The following is a 16,992-nucleotide window of genomic DNA, read 5'->3' on the forward strand; positions in this document are numbered from 1 at the left end:
AGATGAATCCATTCTCTTCAATATTGATTCGTGTACTTTGATACTGAACAAGTGAACAACCAATGATTGTATGAATTATAGTCTGGGATCTGAAATGATTCTGATTCTTGATCAGTGTCTTCTTCAATATGTTACGTTGTTGTTTTCACAATATAAGGCATGTATTGAATATCAATGTAAAGTGGTTAAGTTGGTCTTGATAATTATAATGATTTATAGCTTTGTCAAAATTGACCCGATTTCACCTCAATTTGCTCATAAGTATGAATAATCCTGATTCTGTCACATAGTGTTCGTGAGACACTTCAACAAATTGATAAGGAAATTGAGACAGATGGTACCATTATTCAGAAAATTGGGAATGTAAGGAAACTGTGATGGAATAAGGAATAGTGTCTTCTCCTTCGTGATCTGTTACAAAAAACCCTATATTTCCACAATATGAAAACACAGAGAGAAGCTACGATTTCTCTTCAAAATGAATATCAACAAATCCAAGCTATTTTACGGAAGAGAGCTGAAGAGCACAAAGGAATCGATAGGGATCAGATCGCAAGTTTCCTCACAGGAGTATCGCTCCCAGCAAATACTTCACTTGAACAGTACACTCAATTACTACGTTCGTATGGTCTTACTCAACCTCGTCTTGAAGTATATTGTTTGCTTCCTTCATTCCCTGAACTCTCCTATTCCTTATTCTTAGTCTGTATGTATATTTCTGTTCATAGCATGTAAGCGTTATTCATCTTTGCGAAGTAGGTTCCTCCCTGCCTCACAGACACTCTTCACTGAAACTCATTGTCAGTATCATGTTGATGGATGTGCAGTTCTAGCTGGAGTCATTTCTCTTCTTTCACAAGTTGATATTTCGTATTCAAAACTTGTGCTTTTTCCACATGATGTTAATGTGTAGTTTATGTGTTATATTTATGATTATCTACGAAGTGAAACAAGTCGAAACATTGTAAAGGGAGAGTATTCCAATTTGGGAGCTCTTTCACGATTACGTTGGATGGCTCTGAAGGTTGCTTCTTTGTGTCCAATGATTCGTGATTCCTGTTCAGCTACCATTGATAATATTGCTTCAATGGAATTTGGGGAACTGGTATTGTGCTATGGTTAGATCATTCTTTTGTTTGTTGTATAAATATGCATACGAAACAACTGATCGTGAATTGTATATCAATTCTGTTCGTTGTTTTACTCGTGTATGACGGAATCACGGATTAGGTTATGAATAGACATATAATCGTATATATTCAAGACAGTGATCATTGGTACACAAATAAATTTGGCCCTGAACTTGTACTTGGATTCAATATTGATGATCCTTTTTAGACTGTCTGTAAATCCAACTGTTCCTCCTTATTTCAAAGGCAAGTAAGACTTAACGCAGAAGGAGTCTCAATTATTACAGTTCCCAGGTCTACTCCATTTCATCTGAATCTGAATGAAGGTGATCCAAAACAGCGTTCAGAGGAAAAGCGATTATTTCAACCTCGATCAATACCAACACCTAATGGATCTCTCCCTTTTGAAGTGCGTTATAAAGTTCATAAGAATGATCGTCGTTTGCGTGGACTAATATTCCGTAAGTATGTCAATGGAACAGCCATCAAGTGGTCCGTGTTTGAGAACCGGACACGTTTTGAACCAAGAGAACTCGATGTATCCTTAGTTATCGTTGCAACGTATGTTTATGTTTGATACTTCAGAAATAGAGAAGATCGTTTGAATCTTGATCCTTGGATTGAAGGCTGGGAAGGGTAAGAGACCAATCTATTTCTTATTAGTAGTCCTATAGTTGTTGTTGTATATCTTCCTGCTGAGGATGAATCTGTGTTTACAGAGACCTTCCGTTCTCGTGGAGTACGTTCCCGCGTGACACTAATTACAGCAGCAGTAACATCAAAAAGTGTGTATTATAATCATTTCCCTGTGAATCTACTTCGCAATGTGGGTTTGCTGAACGTAATGACTTCACATGTATTGGTGGTAGATGCTGATATGATTCCTGCACGTATGGAAATGTATGGAAATGAACTACAGATTCGTTGTGGTCTGATATCAATCGGATTCCCTCATCTATTCTTCTCAATGATACTTCTGTTGTTCTGATTCCTATTGTATTTATTCAGTTACATAAGGAACAATACTTGGATACGATTGCAGATACATATAAGAGGTAGAGACACAGTCTTCGTTATAACGCAGAGTTTCTAGTCAACTTCCATCAGGAAAAGAATACCTAGCATCATGTATTGCAAAGAATCAATGTTCTCTGACTCGTCTGAATGACAAATCACATGTTCAGGAATGATAGTAGAATAATTGTTAGGATTATGTACCTTCAATGTGGTTAACTCAGAGATCTCAACAAGTAGTATCTCCTATCCAGTGTCTACCCTTTCTTGATGTTCAACCGTATTATCTGAGATCGATTTGTCATTAGATCTTACATTATGAAGATATCAAAATGGCTTCCTTTTTATCACGATTCATTTATGGATTATGGCTTCAACCAGATTGAACACTTTGCTGAACTGCGATTGCAAGGAGCAAGAATGTATCTTCTAGAAAACTCATTTTTAATGGACATTCCACACAAAGAGTATGAATTTCATTGTTGTTACAATTAGTTCTTCGTTTCGCCATAACTTTACTAAGGAGTATCTTCAGAGAACGAACTCCACAATGGAGATTCTTTACCGTCGATTACTCGAAAAATGGCAACAGGATTCTGTGTCGATTGCATCTGTTGGGTTGTGCCTATTTTATATTTTTTCACAAACACAATCCTCAAACAGTTCTTTTCATAATAAGATGTGTTGGAGATTCATCCATTAAACAAAACATTCATTGGGTATAAGAATATCACATAAAAGAGACGTCAGAATAACCAACACGAACTTCTGTATCGATTAAAACTTCTTGATATCACAAGATCCAAATACAAATCAACAAGATGGGCGAGATCATGATGAGCTACTTCACTCTTATCCTGAGTACTCTGGTAGCATGGAACCACAGATGAAGAAGAGATAGTGTCAGACATCTTTCGAGAACATGGCTGAGACTTTTCATCATCCGAAGATATCTGATCAATAAAACCCACTGAATTGGGAGAGCGATCTGGACGTTGCTTTGGGGAAAACACCACCAGTTGTGGTGAAGACATGGCTGACACTTCAGTCGACGGAAACATAGACGGTTGAATACTTTCAATTTCGATATGCTCGGCAGAGAACTTTCCGTTCTCATCCTTCTTTAGTGAAAAGGAGACTATTGTACCCTGAGTCAAATCCTCCTTTAGCCTCTCAGGGAGATCCGAATAATAGAATGTAATATCTCGTAAGCCCTGGATCTTCGTCTTGGTGCGAATGTATCCATGCTCATGTCTGAGGAATTGGACCTTACCAATGTAGCGGTCGGAAGAAAATCTGGTAGTTGATGAAAGATTAGCGTCAGTGGTATGATTCATACCCACCACACTTTGAAGGGAGAAAAGAATAATAATGAGAGAAACTTCCTCAATTGCCAAAACGCCCAAAATGTCACAAATCGAGACGATTTTGTCATGAGAAGAATCTTGGATCACGTTTACTTTTTCACATTATGAGAGTTTTTGGTATAGATTTATTTTGTACGTTGAAGACTCCAATCTTGTGGGTTTTCCTACTGGTTTACTCACACCCGCTTTGATGAATACTATAACTAACGTAGACTCTTTTTAACGTATTTTAGAAGGCATCAGAATAGAGTTTCGAATGTAATTTTCGAAAACTCTGTATGATAACTGATAATGTCACTTAAACTACTTGTAGATCTAATAGATGTTATAAAAGAAACACATTATAATTTTAAAAAGACTACATTATCCATTGTTTCAAGAAAACGCATAACTGCTGGAATACAACAATTGGAGTGTAACGAAATATACTCAAGGCACTGGTGGCGCTCAAGGAGACTTCGAATTGTAGGACCTTGGAGTTGACAAGTACAAGGATTGGTGGTCATCATTTCTTTATGGAACGAAAGACAAGAAGAATGCCTTGATAAGCCGTCCCTGTCAACAGAAGAATGATAGAGTGAGTATTGAAAGGAAGAATACAGATTATGATACAGATGACGTACTTGGGTTCGTTTTGATTCCAGTAAAAGAGAATCTTCATCTTCATATCGCTTCGTTCCCGTAGTTAGAGGATCCACTGACATTCCAACTGGTTCTTCAGCAATAGAGAAGCCTGTATTGTTGTAAATAGAAAGAGTATTTCCGAAAAGAGTGAAGAAAGCAGTACTGTCGCTAGTGATAATTGGGTATACATAGACTCGCCGTAGAATTTTATGAATACAACAGAATACAACGAAACGATGAATATCCAAAAGGTTCTTAAGTCGAGTGAAGATGATGTGTTGCATAATCTGAGCCAAACTGATGTTTCCATGAAAAAGAGAGAGTAAAATCCGTATATCATCGAGCTCAATCTTTACATCGGAATCATCAACGATTGGATCTGGTTTGAAAACGAAGTGAGTATTTGACTGCGAAATAACCCGGATCCGACAGTACTCCACTAATTCTGTTAGCAAAGACTCGTCCCAAAGCGCTTCGAAGTTTTCGAGTACATAGATATTGCAAATGTCAAATGTATCGATAAAACTAACAGCACCTACTTCATGAAGAAATGCTAAGCAGGCTTTCAGCTGAAGATCACTCATATCGAGAACGGAGCGAAGCTGATAAACACAATGGACACCGTTAATAGCATATATGATACCCTCAAACATAGCAGTATCAGGCAGCAACCGAATGATTTCGGAAACGGGATATCGAAGGAAAGGAACTTCATAATCTTGAGGCTATCATTCACAATCCTTAATAAGTCCTACAATTGTGACACTCTCTTTGTTAGATGGATTTGAGACAATAGGAAAGAGTAGGAGACGTGTAAATGGATCAAGCCAAATATCACAATTGTTGTTCTCCTTTAGACTGAGATAGATGTTTTCAAGAATTCCCTCCATGATAGTCTATCCGATCGATGTTCTTAACTATCCCTACGAGAATATTGGATTGCTGGAGGAAGCCCTTTTCACGTTCCAAATACTCCAACTTCAGAACAATCTTCTTGGCCATACTTTCAAAGTATTTACTCTCGCCTCGTCGAACGACAAAGCAAACATTGAAATTGAACGAATTCCGAATATAATGATGGCTTGAAATCTGCATGGGAAATCCGACAATCTCAATTTCATTGACAGATACTCGCATAAGTCTCCCACACAACTGATCCTTTGTAATCACATAATCTGTAATTCCATTAAAGGTTTCTAAAGAGATACAACTAGAAATGAATCGATGGGATGAATCAGACTCATGAGGAAACTGGACAGCAAGCTTGGGTCCCTCAATGTTATGAAAATAACAGTAGAATAGTCCAAGAAGAGATGTATTGTGTTTCTCAACTGAGATCATCAAATGAATGGGAGTGTTTAAGATCAAAGAAATGTATTACAATCGATCACGACCAAATGCGTCTCGTTTCTGATCGCTTCCAGCATTAGATTCGTGCGATCTCTTCGAATCATGATGAGAGGGAGAGCGCCGAGAGGACGAAAGATGAGAAGAAGAGTGATGAGAGGAAGAATGATATGAAGAACGATGTTGTGGAGAACGTGATCGCCGAGAAGATCTATGTGGAGAATGCGATCGACTGGAAGATCGATGCCGGTGGGATGAGGAGTGATGGTGATGATGGTGTCGATGGCTTTGAGAACGACTCCGAGATCGCTGACGATACAAAGTTTTCTCCTCTCGTTTACGCATCAGCTGCGATGTGTAGTTTTCACTATCGCTGGAACTGACACTTTCACTGCGGTCCCGCTGAATTCCTTCCTTCAAAACAGCTCGATCATGACGTTCCTCTACTTTCTTCATAGATGAGAAATCGAGAGAAATATCACTTCCCTTGGCCTTTAGCTAACGATAAAAAAACAACTCATGACATCTACCAAAGCTGCAATCCGTAGTAATTTATCAGGATTCGCTAAACGATTCTTTGTCACTTCCATCTCGATTTTCCGCATTTTCATTAACGGATCCTCATTTACACGACGTAAAATCTCGTTAGCCTACAGATCATATCAACACTCAGTTGCAACGCTTGTTAAGTCGTCACCATTATCAATAAATGCAGATCCAGCAACTTTCTTGTCCTCCAAATCACGAAGTTGATTTTTCTCGTCTTTGTATAGATCAATTACCGCCTTTCCGGTCATATAATCTTCATCTTTCTTTTTATCTGTTACAGGCATCTCATATAACCATTCCACTCGTCGTTTCTTCTAATACTAAAATTTAATAAAACAAATGTACAGCTTCTTCTTCTGCAGATGTTCCGTCACGGAGACGTCGTAGTTCATCTTGCTGTCTCTCTTCTGCCAATTGACGTTTCAATTCTTCTACTTTCTTTTTTTCCTTCTCTAGTGCTTGTTCACGGAGCCATACTTGTTCTCGATTCTAATCATCACCAATTATATATATGAATGCTTTAATATTTGAAGGATTCCATTTCTTCTTCGACAGAAACTCAAGAGCCATGAGAGATGAAGTGAACTAGAAGAATAAGACAAAAGGGGGATCCCAAATCTGATGTCTTGTCAACAAACATTGAAGTATTGTAATCTACGACGAATCTGAACCAAATCAATAATATCATTCACCGTGTTAAACCAATTTGTTGTCACAGGACTAGCTAAACAGTTCAAACTGTTGAGATCCTTGAGTTGTCTCAACGTTCCAAACATTAGAATATCAACGAGGCATGGCCGTGAATTGCCACTAATAAATACAGAATCAGGGTCTTTGTTGATCACATTGGCTTCATTGGCATTCTCAATTGCCTCTGCAATCTGAACACCCACAACTGCAATTGGATGATCAGACGATGTTGAGTATGTAACGCCCAGTCTAGAAATAAGAAGAAGAATGATTGCATATCGTTTACGAGCATTATACTGTTCCGCAATACGAGAGTAGTAGGGAGCAATAAGACGTCCAATAACTCGGCTTGGAGAACTCAGAGAACAGAGTGGATCATACATGAAACCATAAAGACGTCTAAATAATAATTTCGTTCTAATAAATATACTTATAGTTTCCTAACGAAGATGAAGTAAACAAGCTCATCGATGGAATCACTTCTTTATGAATATAGTCAATCCACTTGAGTTCCTCACTTGTCAGAGGCTGCTTCCCCACATCTTCAACATAGTGACTATAATCAATCTTCGGTACAAAATCTCACCGAATAATCCTCTTTGGATCAGATTCATACACATTTTTGTCTCTCTCATAACGGATAATCGGAACTTCCTTATTCTTTGTTAGTTTCTTTTCTTGTCCCTTCATAATCGGGTTGACATCCATAATACGGTAATTCACGTTCAAAAACTGAAGAAGTGTCAATATCTCATAGCAAGCAGGACTACGATTTCAAATGATTCTCAATACGTTACTTTGCTCGATTCAGAAAAAGTGTCGCTATTGAAGACATGGAGAAGAATAATGTGGAACTTATTCTGAATCTTCTTATCCATTTTATTAATCAAATAGAGAGGTGTTGTATAATATACGTAAGTCGAAGACAAGAAACAGATTCTCATATAAAGCTTATCAAAGCTTTGAATGCTTACACGCTCATTTGTTAGATCTGCATCAACTTAATAGTACATGTTATTACCTAGATTTCAACTGCCATGCCCAAAGCTCTTGTCGCCATTTCCGAAGGATCTGAAGAATTAGAAGCCATTGGTATTATTGATATACTGCGTCGAGGAAAAGTTCATGTCACTGTCGCTTCGATTGATGAATCGAAGAAAGTGAAGTGTGCCCGTGGTTGCTCACTTGTAATGAACTCTTTTATCCTAAGATTGTAGACTGCTGATGTGTTGATTGGTGATGTCAAGTCAGATACCTTTGATGCAATTGTTCTTCCCGGTGGAATGCCTGGAGCAGTATATCTTTTCTTTTCCATTGATCTGCAGGAGCATCTTCGCGATTGTCATACTCTTGTGTCCATGCTTGGAAAACAGAAGGAAGCTGGACGAATTTATGCTGCAATCTGTGCATCTCCCGCTGTTGTCTTCGCTGTATTTGTATTCTTCGCTTATTAGTATAGACACATGATCTCCTTGATGGCTATGCTACCTGTTACCCAGTATCATATCTGTTAAATGTCGAATCATAGAGTTTCAAGGATCAGATCGAACACTTCAAGAATGAGAAAGTTGTTGTTTCTGACAATTGCAGTAGTTATTCTGACTAAATCTGATTGTAGTCACATCTCAAGGACCAGGAACAGTTATTGATTTCGCTTTGAAACTGGTCGAAGTTTTATGTGGAAAAGAAACAAGTGAAAAAGTAAGAAAAGGATTGATATACAACTAATCATTATTACGAGTACAACTCCTTTTTCACTTCACTCTTTGTTAACTACATACTAGTATAACAGAAATATCTACCTGAAAACTATTCGTCATAATTCGCATGATTACATCTTTGTTAATACCCTCTCTCTTCATTTCTTGAATACATCGATAGATCGAATTCTTATCTTCTTCATCCTTCTGGTTCATTCGTTCATTGAACTCGGTTAGTCCCTCTAAAACCAGAGTAAACTCACCTTTCTGAATGCCTGTTCGAATGAAGGTACAGGCCTAGACTCAATGCTTCTTCTCATAAGTACTTCTTGAAGCGACAGGCGTGTGATTGTCTCATGCAGTTTGGTTAATTCACGGCAGATACACACTCGTCGATCACCACCCAATGTACCTGCAAGATCATCAAGAGTCTCACAAATGCGATGACTTGACTCATACAAGATGGTTGTCGAAGGACTGGCTGCAATCGTACGAAGTCTATTTGTGGATTGATAACACGAAATCTACTGTCTGGAACGCTCACTTCCAGATCGCTTCACGAATCCCACGAACTGAAATGGGGTGATATAGAACCCACTACACACAAGAGCAGCCAGAGCCGCACTGGGGCCGGGAACTGGTACTATGGGAATTGCTATTGGTAAGGTCACCCACTCCATGGTTACCATGTTCTATACAACTCCTCACAAGGGTAGCTCCTGGATCTGATAGAACTGGAGTACCTGCATCACTGACTAATGCAATAGACTTTCCTAGTTATAATACCAATACAACATCGCCTTCCGTCCTTCAAGTGGGTGAGGATCATTGGGATTTTCGACCGTTCGTTCTCCTGGTTAAGTGATTCCAATTTATTAGAGATTTCCATTCTATGAAACATAAGATAAACTCTAGATACAAACCGATTCAACAGTAATCCTGTTGTCCGTGTATCTTCTGCCAGAATCATTGAAGCAAACTGCAAAATAGTCTTTGCACGTGTTGATATATCATCTAAGCAGCCAATTGGCGTACTCACAAGATGTCTACGTATTATTGATAACCTAAACTGTTACAGAGCTCCTGGAACGATATAGTTCACTTTAGATGTGGAGAAATGTGACTTGCAGATGACTCGACTAACAACACTAAATCGCATTTGGTTCAGTAATAGTTGGTTCATAGTCAACAAATATTACACGCAACGAATAACTAGTATCTACCAATGCGATAAAGAATAATTGCTTTTCAAGTATTTCATCTACAGTTAACCAATACTTATTTCCTCACTTCTTGTGGATGATAATTCCTATCCTCGTCAAATCCAGTACACTAAAGATGATACATGTCAACCGCAATTACTAAATGATATTCATTGGAACTAAAATTGCAATTCAAAGTGGCTGACATGTCCCCTGAAGAGACTTCAGATTCTTTTTGGCTAGAAGGATTCAAAGCACCAATCATAAAGCGAAACATTGATACAGGAACACAAGCATTTGTAGGAAGAGTTTTCGATGTTAGAATACAGGTGGATTTAGGTAGAACAAGAATCTTGGCATCCTCATGCTTTTGTGAATTATCTGGTAATACAACGAACACTTCTCGATCGGTAAAAGATACGACTTGAACAACATTTCCCTTCTCAAATGGTTTGAAGTCCTTCAAAAGTTCTACAAACATGAATGAGTCTACTAGAGTCTAGATATCAAGAACAAAAGAGATGGAACAATCCGTTTCAAAGAACCTCTGGATGTTACCATCTGGAAAGATCCCTGCTCATTCTAGGATTGCAATAATCTAACAAAACTACTAGTTCTAAGGATCTACTGAACCTGATGTTTATTAGTTTTAACACTCTTACCTCGATTTAACGGATTTACGAATACTTTTGCACTTTTCTAGATGTGGTTTGTCTTCGGGAGACTCTGATGGAGTCGATGTTTGTGGACTCATTCCTTGTTGTTGCACATATGAAGAAGGAACCCATCCAATCTAAGAAATAATCATCTTTCCACAAACGAACCTTGTTATGGGATGAACATAAAATCCAATCATCTGTAATGTTTCCATCATGCCAAGAGATAATTTCATTAGCATTTACAGAGAGTTGGTTGTAATCAATCGCTTTAAAGTTATACAACACCTATATTGATTAATTGCAGCGGCAGTAAACGAAATACACGTAACTTTCCTTTAACAGGTAACATTATTAGTATAACAAACACCCTGGGAATCCTTATCGATGTATTTCTGTAATGGACCAAATGTGAAGTAGTCCTGCCCGTGTTCCTAGTGCTGAATATCGTGTCTGGTAAGTACCTGTATACAGAATGTTGTTTTGGAAGTTGTACATGATCCCACTCACATCTTCAAGGGCATAATTGTCAGAAGGATAAATACTCCGACTATCTCGGTTGAAGTACTGTTCACCTGTCAGTAGGTCAAATATATCTATCTTTCCTGTTCGGATCCTATCGCAATAATAACAGACGAGAATGTCTTGATCGGAAGAAATGTAGGCTATGTTATCATACGTGTTATCAGCGTATTTTGAATTCTTTTGCAGACTATTGTTAAAGCAGAGAGAGGAAGCAACGAGTTAATTCTTTTCAAAAGAGAATTGTAAATATCAATCGTTGCTTTTGAGAAGACCAGAAATAACCCCTGATAGTTCAGAAAGACAATAAGTTTCGCATCAAGTCCTTCTCTCGCTTCCAGACTCACAACTCGATTTTGCAACATCTTAGGATCAATAACAAGTAGAGGAGACAACACTAAAGACAACAAGTTTGTGATCACGCTGCTTGATAAAGATGTACTCTTCAAACACTTCCAAGAACTCAACTTCATTGTGGCTATGAAGGAAGAAATTGGCTCTGTATACCACTTCTCCAGTAAGAAGGTGAATGGTCATGATAGGCATCACTAAAATGTCACTTCCCTTGATCTCATGAGCCTTCTGTGCGATCAACAGAATTCCATGTCTAGAATCAGAGAGAATCTCCATGTGTACCCCACACGAATCTCGTGAATTCTTGTATCTGTAATGGAGTAGAGAATCGAATAGTCATTCAGACTCCATAGTTTATACTCTCTAGCGTCATCAGAGATCTAATGTCCTACTGCTTGTGAGCACAGAATGTGATGATAACATTGTTGTACTCATCAAATTCAAAGTAACTAGGAGCTAGAAAGAGATCATCTCGGAAGAGGAGTGTACTCTTACTAAGATCTTTTGTATCAAGAACCCTAGAGTATTGAAAGACAAGAAACTACTACTCAATAGGAACACTTCGACATTGAAGAATGTTTTGACCATCGATTTGTCGATAAGTGACAAGTAGCAGTTCATCATTCACACGATTTACAAACACTGTTTGTACAGTATCGAATTTGGTTGGATTGAGAAACATGTGTCGCTGGTACGTTTGTCCATCAAGTACTTGACATGCTCCTTTTCGAGAGAGAATAATGAGGTACTGATGATACTGAATGATATCACTAATACGTGATCGACTGCACATAGAAGTTCCATAGAAGTAATTGATATAATCTACATCAATTGTGTCCACTAGAGCCTAGAGAATGAGTCATAAAACACTAGTACTCTTGCATGGAGTCTATTAAGCACTTCTTGAGAACATAAATATGGGTGATATTTCGAATAATGAGTTTTTCGAGAGAGGATATCTGTGAATGGACCCTTTGTTGTACTTGGATTCTCAGAAACGGGCTTATAAAACAACGAGTCATCACTGAAGATATCCTCTTCACTGTCCATAATCCATTTAGCGTTCTTGCAGATAATGTAGATGGAGGGAAAAAGAAGAATTATTCCAACAAACTGCTGATTTGTTTTTATTGATTGTTCAGTCGTTCTTTCATCATTGCAAATTGTTCACAAGGAGATTGGTACACCATTGTGGATCCACGGGAATAACCTGAACACTGGAACTATAGGAATTGTGATGTCTCTAAGACTATCATACCGTAATTCATTGCAGAAAGTATCGTCAAAGACAAAACGGTTAATTGCAAGGATAGGAGTCGTTCTGCAACATCGAGATAATGTTGCTGAAATCCCTAATGAATTGTAGGAGCTATAAATAGCAAAGTGATAGCATAGATGGGATGTGCTGATGGCCGATCTTGCCGCCAACTATCAAGGCATCCAGGAGTTTGTACATGCTACTGCATTGGTATTAGGAAGTAGATATCTGAAATTAATCAATTTTGCCAACTTGCTTTAAGTAAGTTGTTGATGGGATTCATAAGTGTAGAAATGGCAGAACAAATGGAATCTACGAGTCGTACAGTTGTTGACTGTACAATTGATACAGACAGTGAAGAATCGAAGAGTAAGCATTTTGACTATGCTCAGGCAATGGCTGGTCTTCGAGTTTTTGTTGCTCCAAAATGTGTAGGTTGTTTGTAGTGTTGATAAGGAAAGACAGAACGTCTAACAATTGAAATCATCCCTTTGCTAAAGGACTATGTAGCTGCAATTGAATGGCTAATGGTTTGGAATGTCGTATCCAGTCATGTATAGAAACTCTGTGATGAACGAATAAAGTACAAGCTAGAAGCGGATCATTACATCCACAAGTTAGATACTCTTCAGAAGGAGAACACAGACCCTGAGAGGGTACACAGAGTAGCTACAATCGTTCCACTGAATGAGTAGAATGAAGAAAAACTACAAATGAAGAAAAGACAACTTCAGATGATCGAAACTCCACTTCTTTTGCGTTTACAGGACTTTGAGGAGCGACACGACCACATTATATCGTATGCATTTAATGTCTTCACATCTGCTCAAAAACTGTATTTTACTGAAATATCCAATGCTTTCACTGGATATTGTGATGTTGTTCCTCCAGAGTCAGCTCCTTCTCGTCCTTTGATTTTGAATCATGGCTCACGTCAGGATATCGATGAAGCTAAGAGGTCTATGGCAACAAGTCCTCAACAGCCAGCATCTTCATTGGATCAAAATGACTCAATGAACCCCAGTTCTTCTGTTCATGAGTTACCATCAACTGTAACACCTTCTCCCCAGTCCCATGCAACACTTCCTCCACAAAGAAACCCTCCTCTTGTCCCCTCTGTGAGGCCACTCCAAAGACCGCCTATTCCACCTCCACCTCCACCTAGTTTTATCAAAGGTTCTACACACAGGTAGTTGTGCAGTAATATAATCTGTTAAATTGCTTGGTCCTCCTTTTTCCTCTTTTCTTGTCTCTTTTGTTGTATATTCGTTTATACTGGAGTGAATTGAATCGAGTCTATCATGTCTGCCAATTTGATGGGATCCCCGTAAACAGAAATGTGATCCATTTCTTCTTTTCACTTTTTATTATCATACGATGTTTGGAAAATCTTTTAGAAGCACACTTACAAAGCTCACATCTGGTGTAAAGGAAGCAGCCAACAAAACTGCTTCGGCCATTAAGCACAAGGGAAGCGTTGTTGATATTCCTGATGAAGAGTATGAGTCAGTACAGGATATTGAGTGAGTAGATGGATCAATCATATCCGAAAACTGAAGTCTACCTATGAACAGCTTTCAATGCTTGTATGAGTGAGATAATGGAGTCATGCGTCTAGGAAAGTAGTATCCGCTCTTGGGTTGACAGTACTGCACGTAGGAGAGAAGAGAATGAGATAATTAGTAGGTATGTCAAAGAACATGGCCGATGTGGGTTCTGGATTCCTGAATGTGGCAATTGATGATGACCAGGAGGTTAGCAAGCAGAACTGGGGAGCTTACCAGGAGAAGATGGCTGAATTAGAGAAGAATAGTGGAGCCAGATACGTATTTCTTATTGTTCTGATTGAATGGTTAGTTTGAGCGTCTAACAACAGAGATTTTGCCTCTATTGAAGGAATATGAGATGGAGACAGAATTCCTCTTGGTATAGTTAGTCACAGATTCTTATTCATAGAAGCTCTGTGATGAGCGTTCGACATATAAGATCGAACGAGATCATTATTACTCTAAGATGGAGAAGTTATCTTCTCAACCTGGAACTATGGGAAACACTGAAATGCTTCAGCGTGTATGTATTCATGTGTCAATATGAAGAATAGAATCAGGAAAAACAGAGCCGTTCGGAGACACAATTGCAGATGATCGAGGCTCCTCTGTTATTGCGTCTTCAAGACTTTGAGAAGCGACATAATGAGATCATGTCCTATGCTTTTGATGTGTTCACATCCATGCAAAAACAGTATTTTGCTGAGCTTTCAATTGTGTTCTCAGGTTACAAATCCACTGTTCCTTCGGATCTGGCTCCTTCTCTTCCTCTAATTATGAATAATGGATCACGTCAGGATATTGATGAAGTGAAAGCTGCCATTCTGAAACAGAATCAAGCTGAGAAGGAAAGAGAGAAAGAGAAGGCTCAAGGAAGTAAGCCAGTTGCTGTGGACTCAATGCCCCCACAGCAGCCAGTATATGAGAGTGCTGCTGCCTATCCTCAGCAGCCTACGTATGATGCCTCTGCTTACCCTCAGCAACCCGCATATGATGCCTCTGCTCACCCTCAGCAACCCGCGTATGATGCTTCTGCCTATCCTCAACAGGGTAGTCAACCTTATGATATGCCAGCTTATCAGCAGTCTGTTTTCCCTCAAGTTCCTACGCAGATTCCGGATACCTCTTCTTACGCATCTTCGGAGATGCCTGTCTATCAGCAGCCAGTAATGCCTGCATATCAGAAGCCGACTCAAATCCCTGTTTATCAACAACCCACTGAAGTACCTTCGTACCAACAACCCACTGAGATGCCCGCCTATCAACAGCCTTATGACTATTCTTCCCTTCCTCAAGCCCCTACTCATACTACTAACGCTGAGGAAACAGCTGCCGAACCATCAACTGTTCCTGGAGAACCTGAAGCCGAATAGTGTTAACGATTTGCCTTATTGGAGTTAACATTCTCTTTGTTAACAAACACACAACATCAAGAACCCTTCAAGAGTTCATTAGTTCTTGCTCACATACTTGGGATGAATCATCTCCTCAGGCACCAACAACTTCTTCACCTCCTCTTCGGTACACAGTCCCAACTCTACCAACACATCACCCACAGACTTGCCTGTAGCCAGAGCAGTCTTAGCAGCCTTTGTGCAGTTCTTGTAGCCAATGTAAGGAAGCAGACCAGTAACAATACCAATGGAGTTGTGTACCATATGGGCAGTATGCTCAGGATTGGCAGTGACAGTAGCAATGCAAAGCTCACGAAGAGTACGCATAGCACGAGTGAACATATGAATACTGTTGAACACATTGTAAATGATCACAGGCTCCATCACATTCAGCTCCAGCTGACCAGCCTCAGAAGCCATCGTACAGGCTGTATCATTACCAATGATCTGGAAGCAAGTCTGGTTCACGACCTCAGGAATGACAGGGTTCACCTTTCCAGGCATGATAGAGCTACCAGGAGCACGAGGAGGCAGATTGATCTCATGAAGACCGCAACGAGGACCTGAACCCATCAGACGCAGATCATTGCAGATCTGAGACAGACGAGCCGCTGACACCTTCAAAGCGGCATGGAAGTTGAGCATTCCATAGGTGTTGGAGGAAGCGCTAATCAGATCGGGAGCGATCTTCATATCGAATCCAGTCACCTCACAAAGAGCCTTACAGGCCTCAGGAATGAACTGAGGATGAGCAGCAGCACCAGTACCAATAGCAGTACCTCCCAGATTCTGGACCTTCAGAGGCTCAGCAGCAGCCTTGATAAGAGCCAATGACTCACGAAGAGTGCTCGCATATCCGTGGAACTCCTGTCCCAGAGTCATGGGCACAGCATCCTGGAGCTGAGTACGACCCATCTTCAACACATCCTTGAACTCTTCAGCCTTGGCCTCAAAGGCATCAATCAGCTTCTCCAACTCAGCAACCAACTCAAAGTGATCCAAATACATACCCAACTTTCCAGAACTAGGATAGGTATCATTCGTCGACTGACATTTGTTAATGTGATCGTTAGGACTCACAATCGTGTAATCTCCCTTCTCCTTACCCATAATTTCAAGAGCGCGATTTGCAATCACTTCATTAGCATTCATATTCGTAGAGGTTCCAGCTCCTCCCTGAATCATATCAACAACGAACTCCTTATCCAGCTTGCCTTCAATCACCTCATCACAGGCCTGCTTCACAGCCTCCACGATCTCTGGTTTGATCAATCCCAGACGTCCGTTCGCCATGATGCAAGCCTTCTTAATCATACCAAAGGCCTTAATGAAGTTGCGGTAGCTGCTCAGACGAACACCAGTAATGTTGTAGTTGTACAGACCACGAAGTGTCTGAACTCCGTAGTAAGCATCCTTGGGCACTTGAATCTCACCAAGGAGATCAGACTCCACACGGAACTCCTTGCACTTCTGCTACAAATCATACTCTCAGATCCACTCTCTACCACTTCCTCAAGAGCAGAGGAATGAAGATCTTCATCATACTGAGATAACAGAGGGAACATTATAATAATAGTCTGCGCAAATAAGAAATATGTGAGATATCTTATGAAGTGGAAACGTGGAAATGTGGAAAGA

General features: G+C 39.6%; 11 protein-coding genes across 11 annotated transcripts; 5 read left to right on the forward strand and 6 right to left on the reverse strand.

Annotated features, from left to right (window-relative positions):
- Positions 1–70: 70 nt before the first annotated feature.
- Positions 71–1,123, forward strand: JH06_1688 (hypothetical protein; the record flags this gene model as incomplete). Its single annotated transcript, XM_014672712.1, is given in 6 exon segments — positions 71–189; positions 220–261; positions 291–363; positions 394–731; positions 760–901; positions 914–1,123. The coding sequence occupies 6 exon segments, from the start codon at positions 71–73 to the stop codon at positions 1,121–1,123; spliced, it is 924 nt and encodes a 307-aa protein (XP_014528198.1).
- Positions 1,124–1,149: 26 nt separating this feature from the next.
- On the forward strand, positions 1,150–2,189 carry JH06_1689 (glycosyltransferase-like protein; the record flags this gene model as incomplete). Its single annotated transcript, XM_014672713.1, has 6 exons — positions 1,150–1,208; positions 1,242–1,305; positions 1,339–1,691; positions 1,722–1,766; positions 1,797–2,020; positions 2,050–2,189. The coding sequence occupies 6 exons, from the start codon at positions 1,150–1,152 to the stop codon at positions 2,187–2,189; spliced, it is 885 nt and encodes a 294-aa protein (XP_014528199.1).
- A 685-nt stretch (positions 2,190–2,874) lies between these two features.
- Positions 2,875–3,481, reverse strand: JH06_1690 (hypothetical protein; the record flags this gene model as incomplete). The annotated part of the gene is made up of 2 exons (XM_014672714.1): positions 2,875–2,927; positions 2,995–3,481. 2 exons carry the CDS (start codon positions 3,479–3,481, stop codon positions 2,875–2,877), a joined length of 540 nt encoding a protein of 179 aa, XP_014528200.1.
- Positions 3,482–5,512: 2,031 nt separating this feature from the next.
- Positions 5,513–6,601, reverse strand: JH06_1691 (hypothetical protein; the record flags this gene model as incomplete). The annotated part of the gene is made up of 5 exons (XM_014672715.1): positions 5,513–5,980; positions 6,013–6,132; positions 6,163–6,345; positions 6,377–6,507; positions 6,532–6,601. 5 exons carry the CDS (start codon positions 6,599–6,601, stop codon positions 5,513–5,515), a joined length of 972 nt encoding a protein of 323 aa, XP_014528201.1.
- A 1,157-nt stretch (positions 6,602–7,758) lies between these two features.
- On the forward strand, positions 7,759–8,327 carry JH06_1692 (hypothetical protein; the record flags this gene model as incomplete). The annotated part of the gene is made up of 4 exons (XM_014672716.1): positions 7,759–7,908; positions 7,969–8,151; positions 8,181–8,219; positions 8,250–8,327. The coding sequence occupies 4 exons, from the start codon at positions 7,759–7,761 to the stop codon at positions 8,325–8,327; spliced, it is 450 nt and encodes a 149-aa protein (XP_014528202.1).
- Positions 8,328–8,455: 128 nt separating this feature from the next.
- JH06_1693 (16s rRNA methyltransferase) lies at positions 8,456–9,604 on the reverse strand (the record flags this gene model as incomplete). The annotated part of the gene is given in 8 exon segments (XM_014672717.1): positions 8,456–8,494; positions 8,524–8,688; positions 8,748–8,919; positions 8,950–9,076; positions 9,123–9,194; positions 9,208–9,311; positions 9,345–9,467; positions 9,498–9,604. The coding sequence occupies 8 exon segments, from the start codon at positions 9,602–9,604 to the stop codon at positions 8,456–8,458; spliced, it is 909 nt and encodes a 302-aa protein (XP_014528203.1).
- A 1,056-nt stretch (positions 9,605–10,660) lies between these two features.
- On the reverse strand, positions 10,661–11,431 carry JH06_1694 (hypothetical protein; the record flags this gene model as incomplete). The annotated part of the gene is made up of 3 exons (XM_014672718.1): positions 10,661–10,991; positions 11,021–11,198; positions 11,224–11,431. 3 exons carry the CDS (start codon positions 11,429–11,431, stop codon positions 10,661–10,663), a joined length of 717 nt encoding a protein of 238 aa, XP_014528204.1.
- A 112-nt stretch (positions 11,432–11,543) lies between these two features.
- JH06_1695 (hypothetical protein) lies at positions 11,544–12,205 on the reverse strand (the record flags this gene model as incomplete). Its single annotated transcript, XM_014672719.1, has 3 exons — positions 11,544–11,673; positions 11,704–12,002; positions 12,056–12,205. The coding sequence occupies 3 exons, from the start codon at positions 12,203–12,205 to the stop codon at positions 11,544–11,546; spliced, it is 579 nt and encodes a 192-aa protein (XP_014528205.1).
- Positions 12,206–12,392: 187 nt separating this feature from the next.
- JH06_1696 (hypothetical protein) lies at positions 12,393–13,606 on the forward strand (the record flags this gene model as incomplete). Its single annotated transcript, XM_014672720.1, has 7 exons — positions 12,393–12,517; positions 12,551–12,605; positions 12,638–12,674; positions 12,705–12,844; positions 12,875–12,943; positions 12,974–13,069; positions 13,109–13,606. 7 exons carry the CDS (start codon positions 12,393–12,395, stop codon positions 13,604–13,606), a joined length of 1,020 nt encoding a protein of 339 aa, XP_014528206.1.
- A 184-nt stretch (positions 13,607–13,790) lies between these two features.
- JH06_1697 (hypothetical protein) lies at positions 13,791–15,333 on the forward strand (the record flags this gene model as incomplete). The annotated part of the gene is made up of 7 exons (XM_014672721.1): positions 13,791–13,912; positions 13,945–13,999; positions 14,032–14,068; positions 14,100–14,239; positions 14,271–14,339; positions 14,370–14,483; positions 14,515–15,333. 7 exons carry the CDS (start codon positions 13,791–13,793, stop codon positions 15,331–15,333), a joined length of 1,356 nt encoding a protein of 451 aa, XP_014528207.1.
- A 78-nt stretch (positions 15,334–15,411) lies between these two features.
- JH06_5467 (aspartate ammonia-lyase) lies at positions 15,412–16,919 on the reverse strand (the record flags this gene model as incomplete). Its single annotated transcript, XM_014672740.1, has 2 exons — positions 15,412–16,827; positions 16,860–16,919. The coding sequence occupies 2 exons, from the start codon at positions 16,917–16,919 to the stop codon at positions 15,412–15,414; spliced, it is 1,476 nt and encodes a 491-aa protein (XP_014528226.1).
- Between the last annotated feature and the right edge of the window lie 73 nt (positions 16,920–16,992).

This window comes from Blastocystis sp. subtype 4 (assembly GCF_000743755.1).
Source record: "Blastocystis sp. subtype 4 strain WR1 chromosome Unknown seqid_0078, whole genome shotgun sequence".
NCBI lineage: Eukaryota > Bigyra > Opalinata > Blastocystidae > Blastocystis > Blastocystis sp. subtype 4.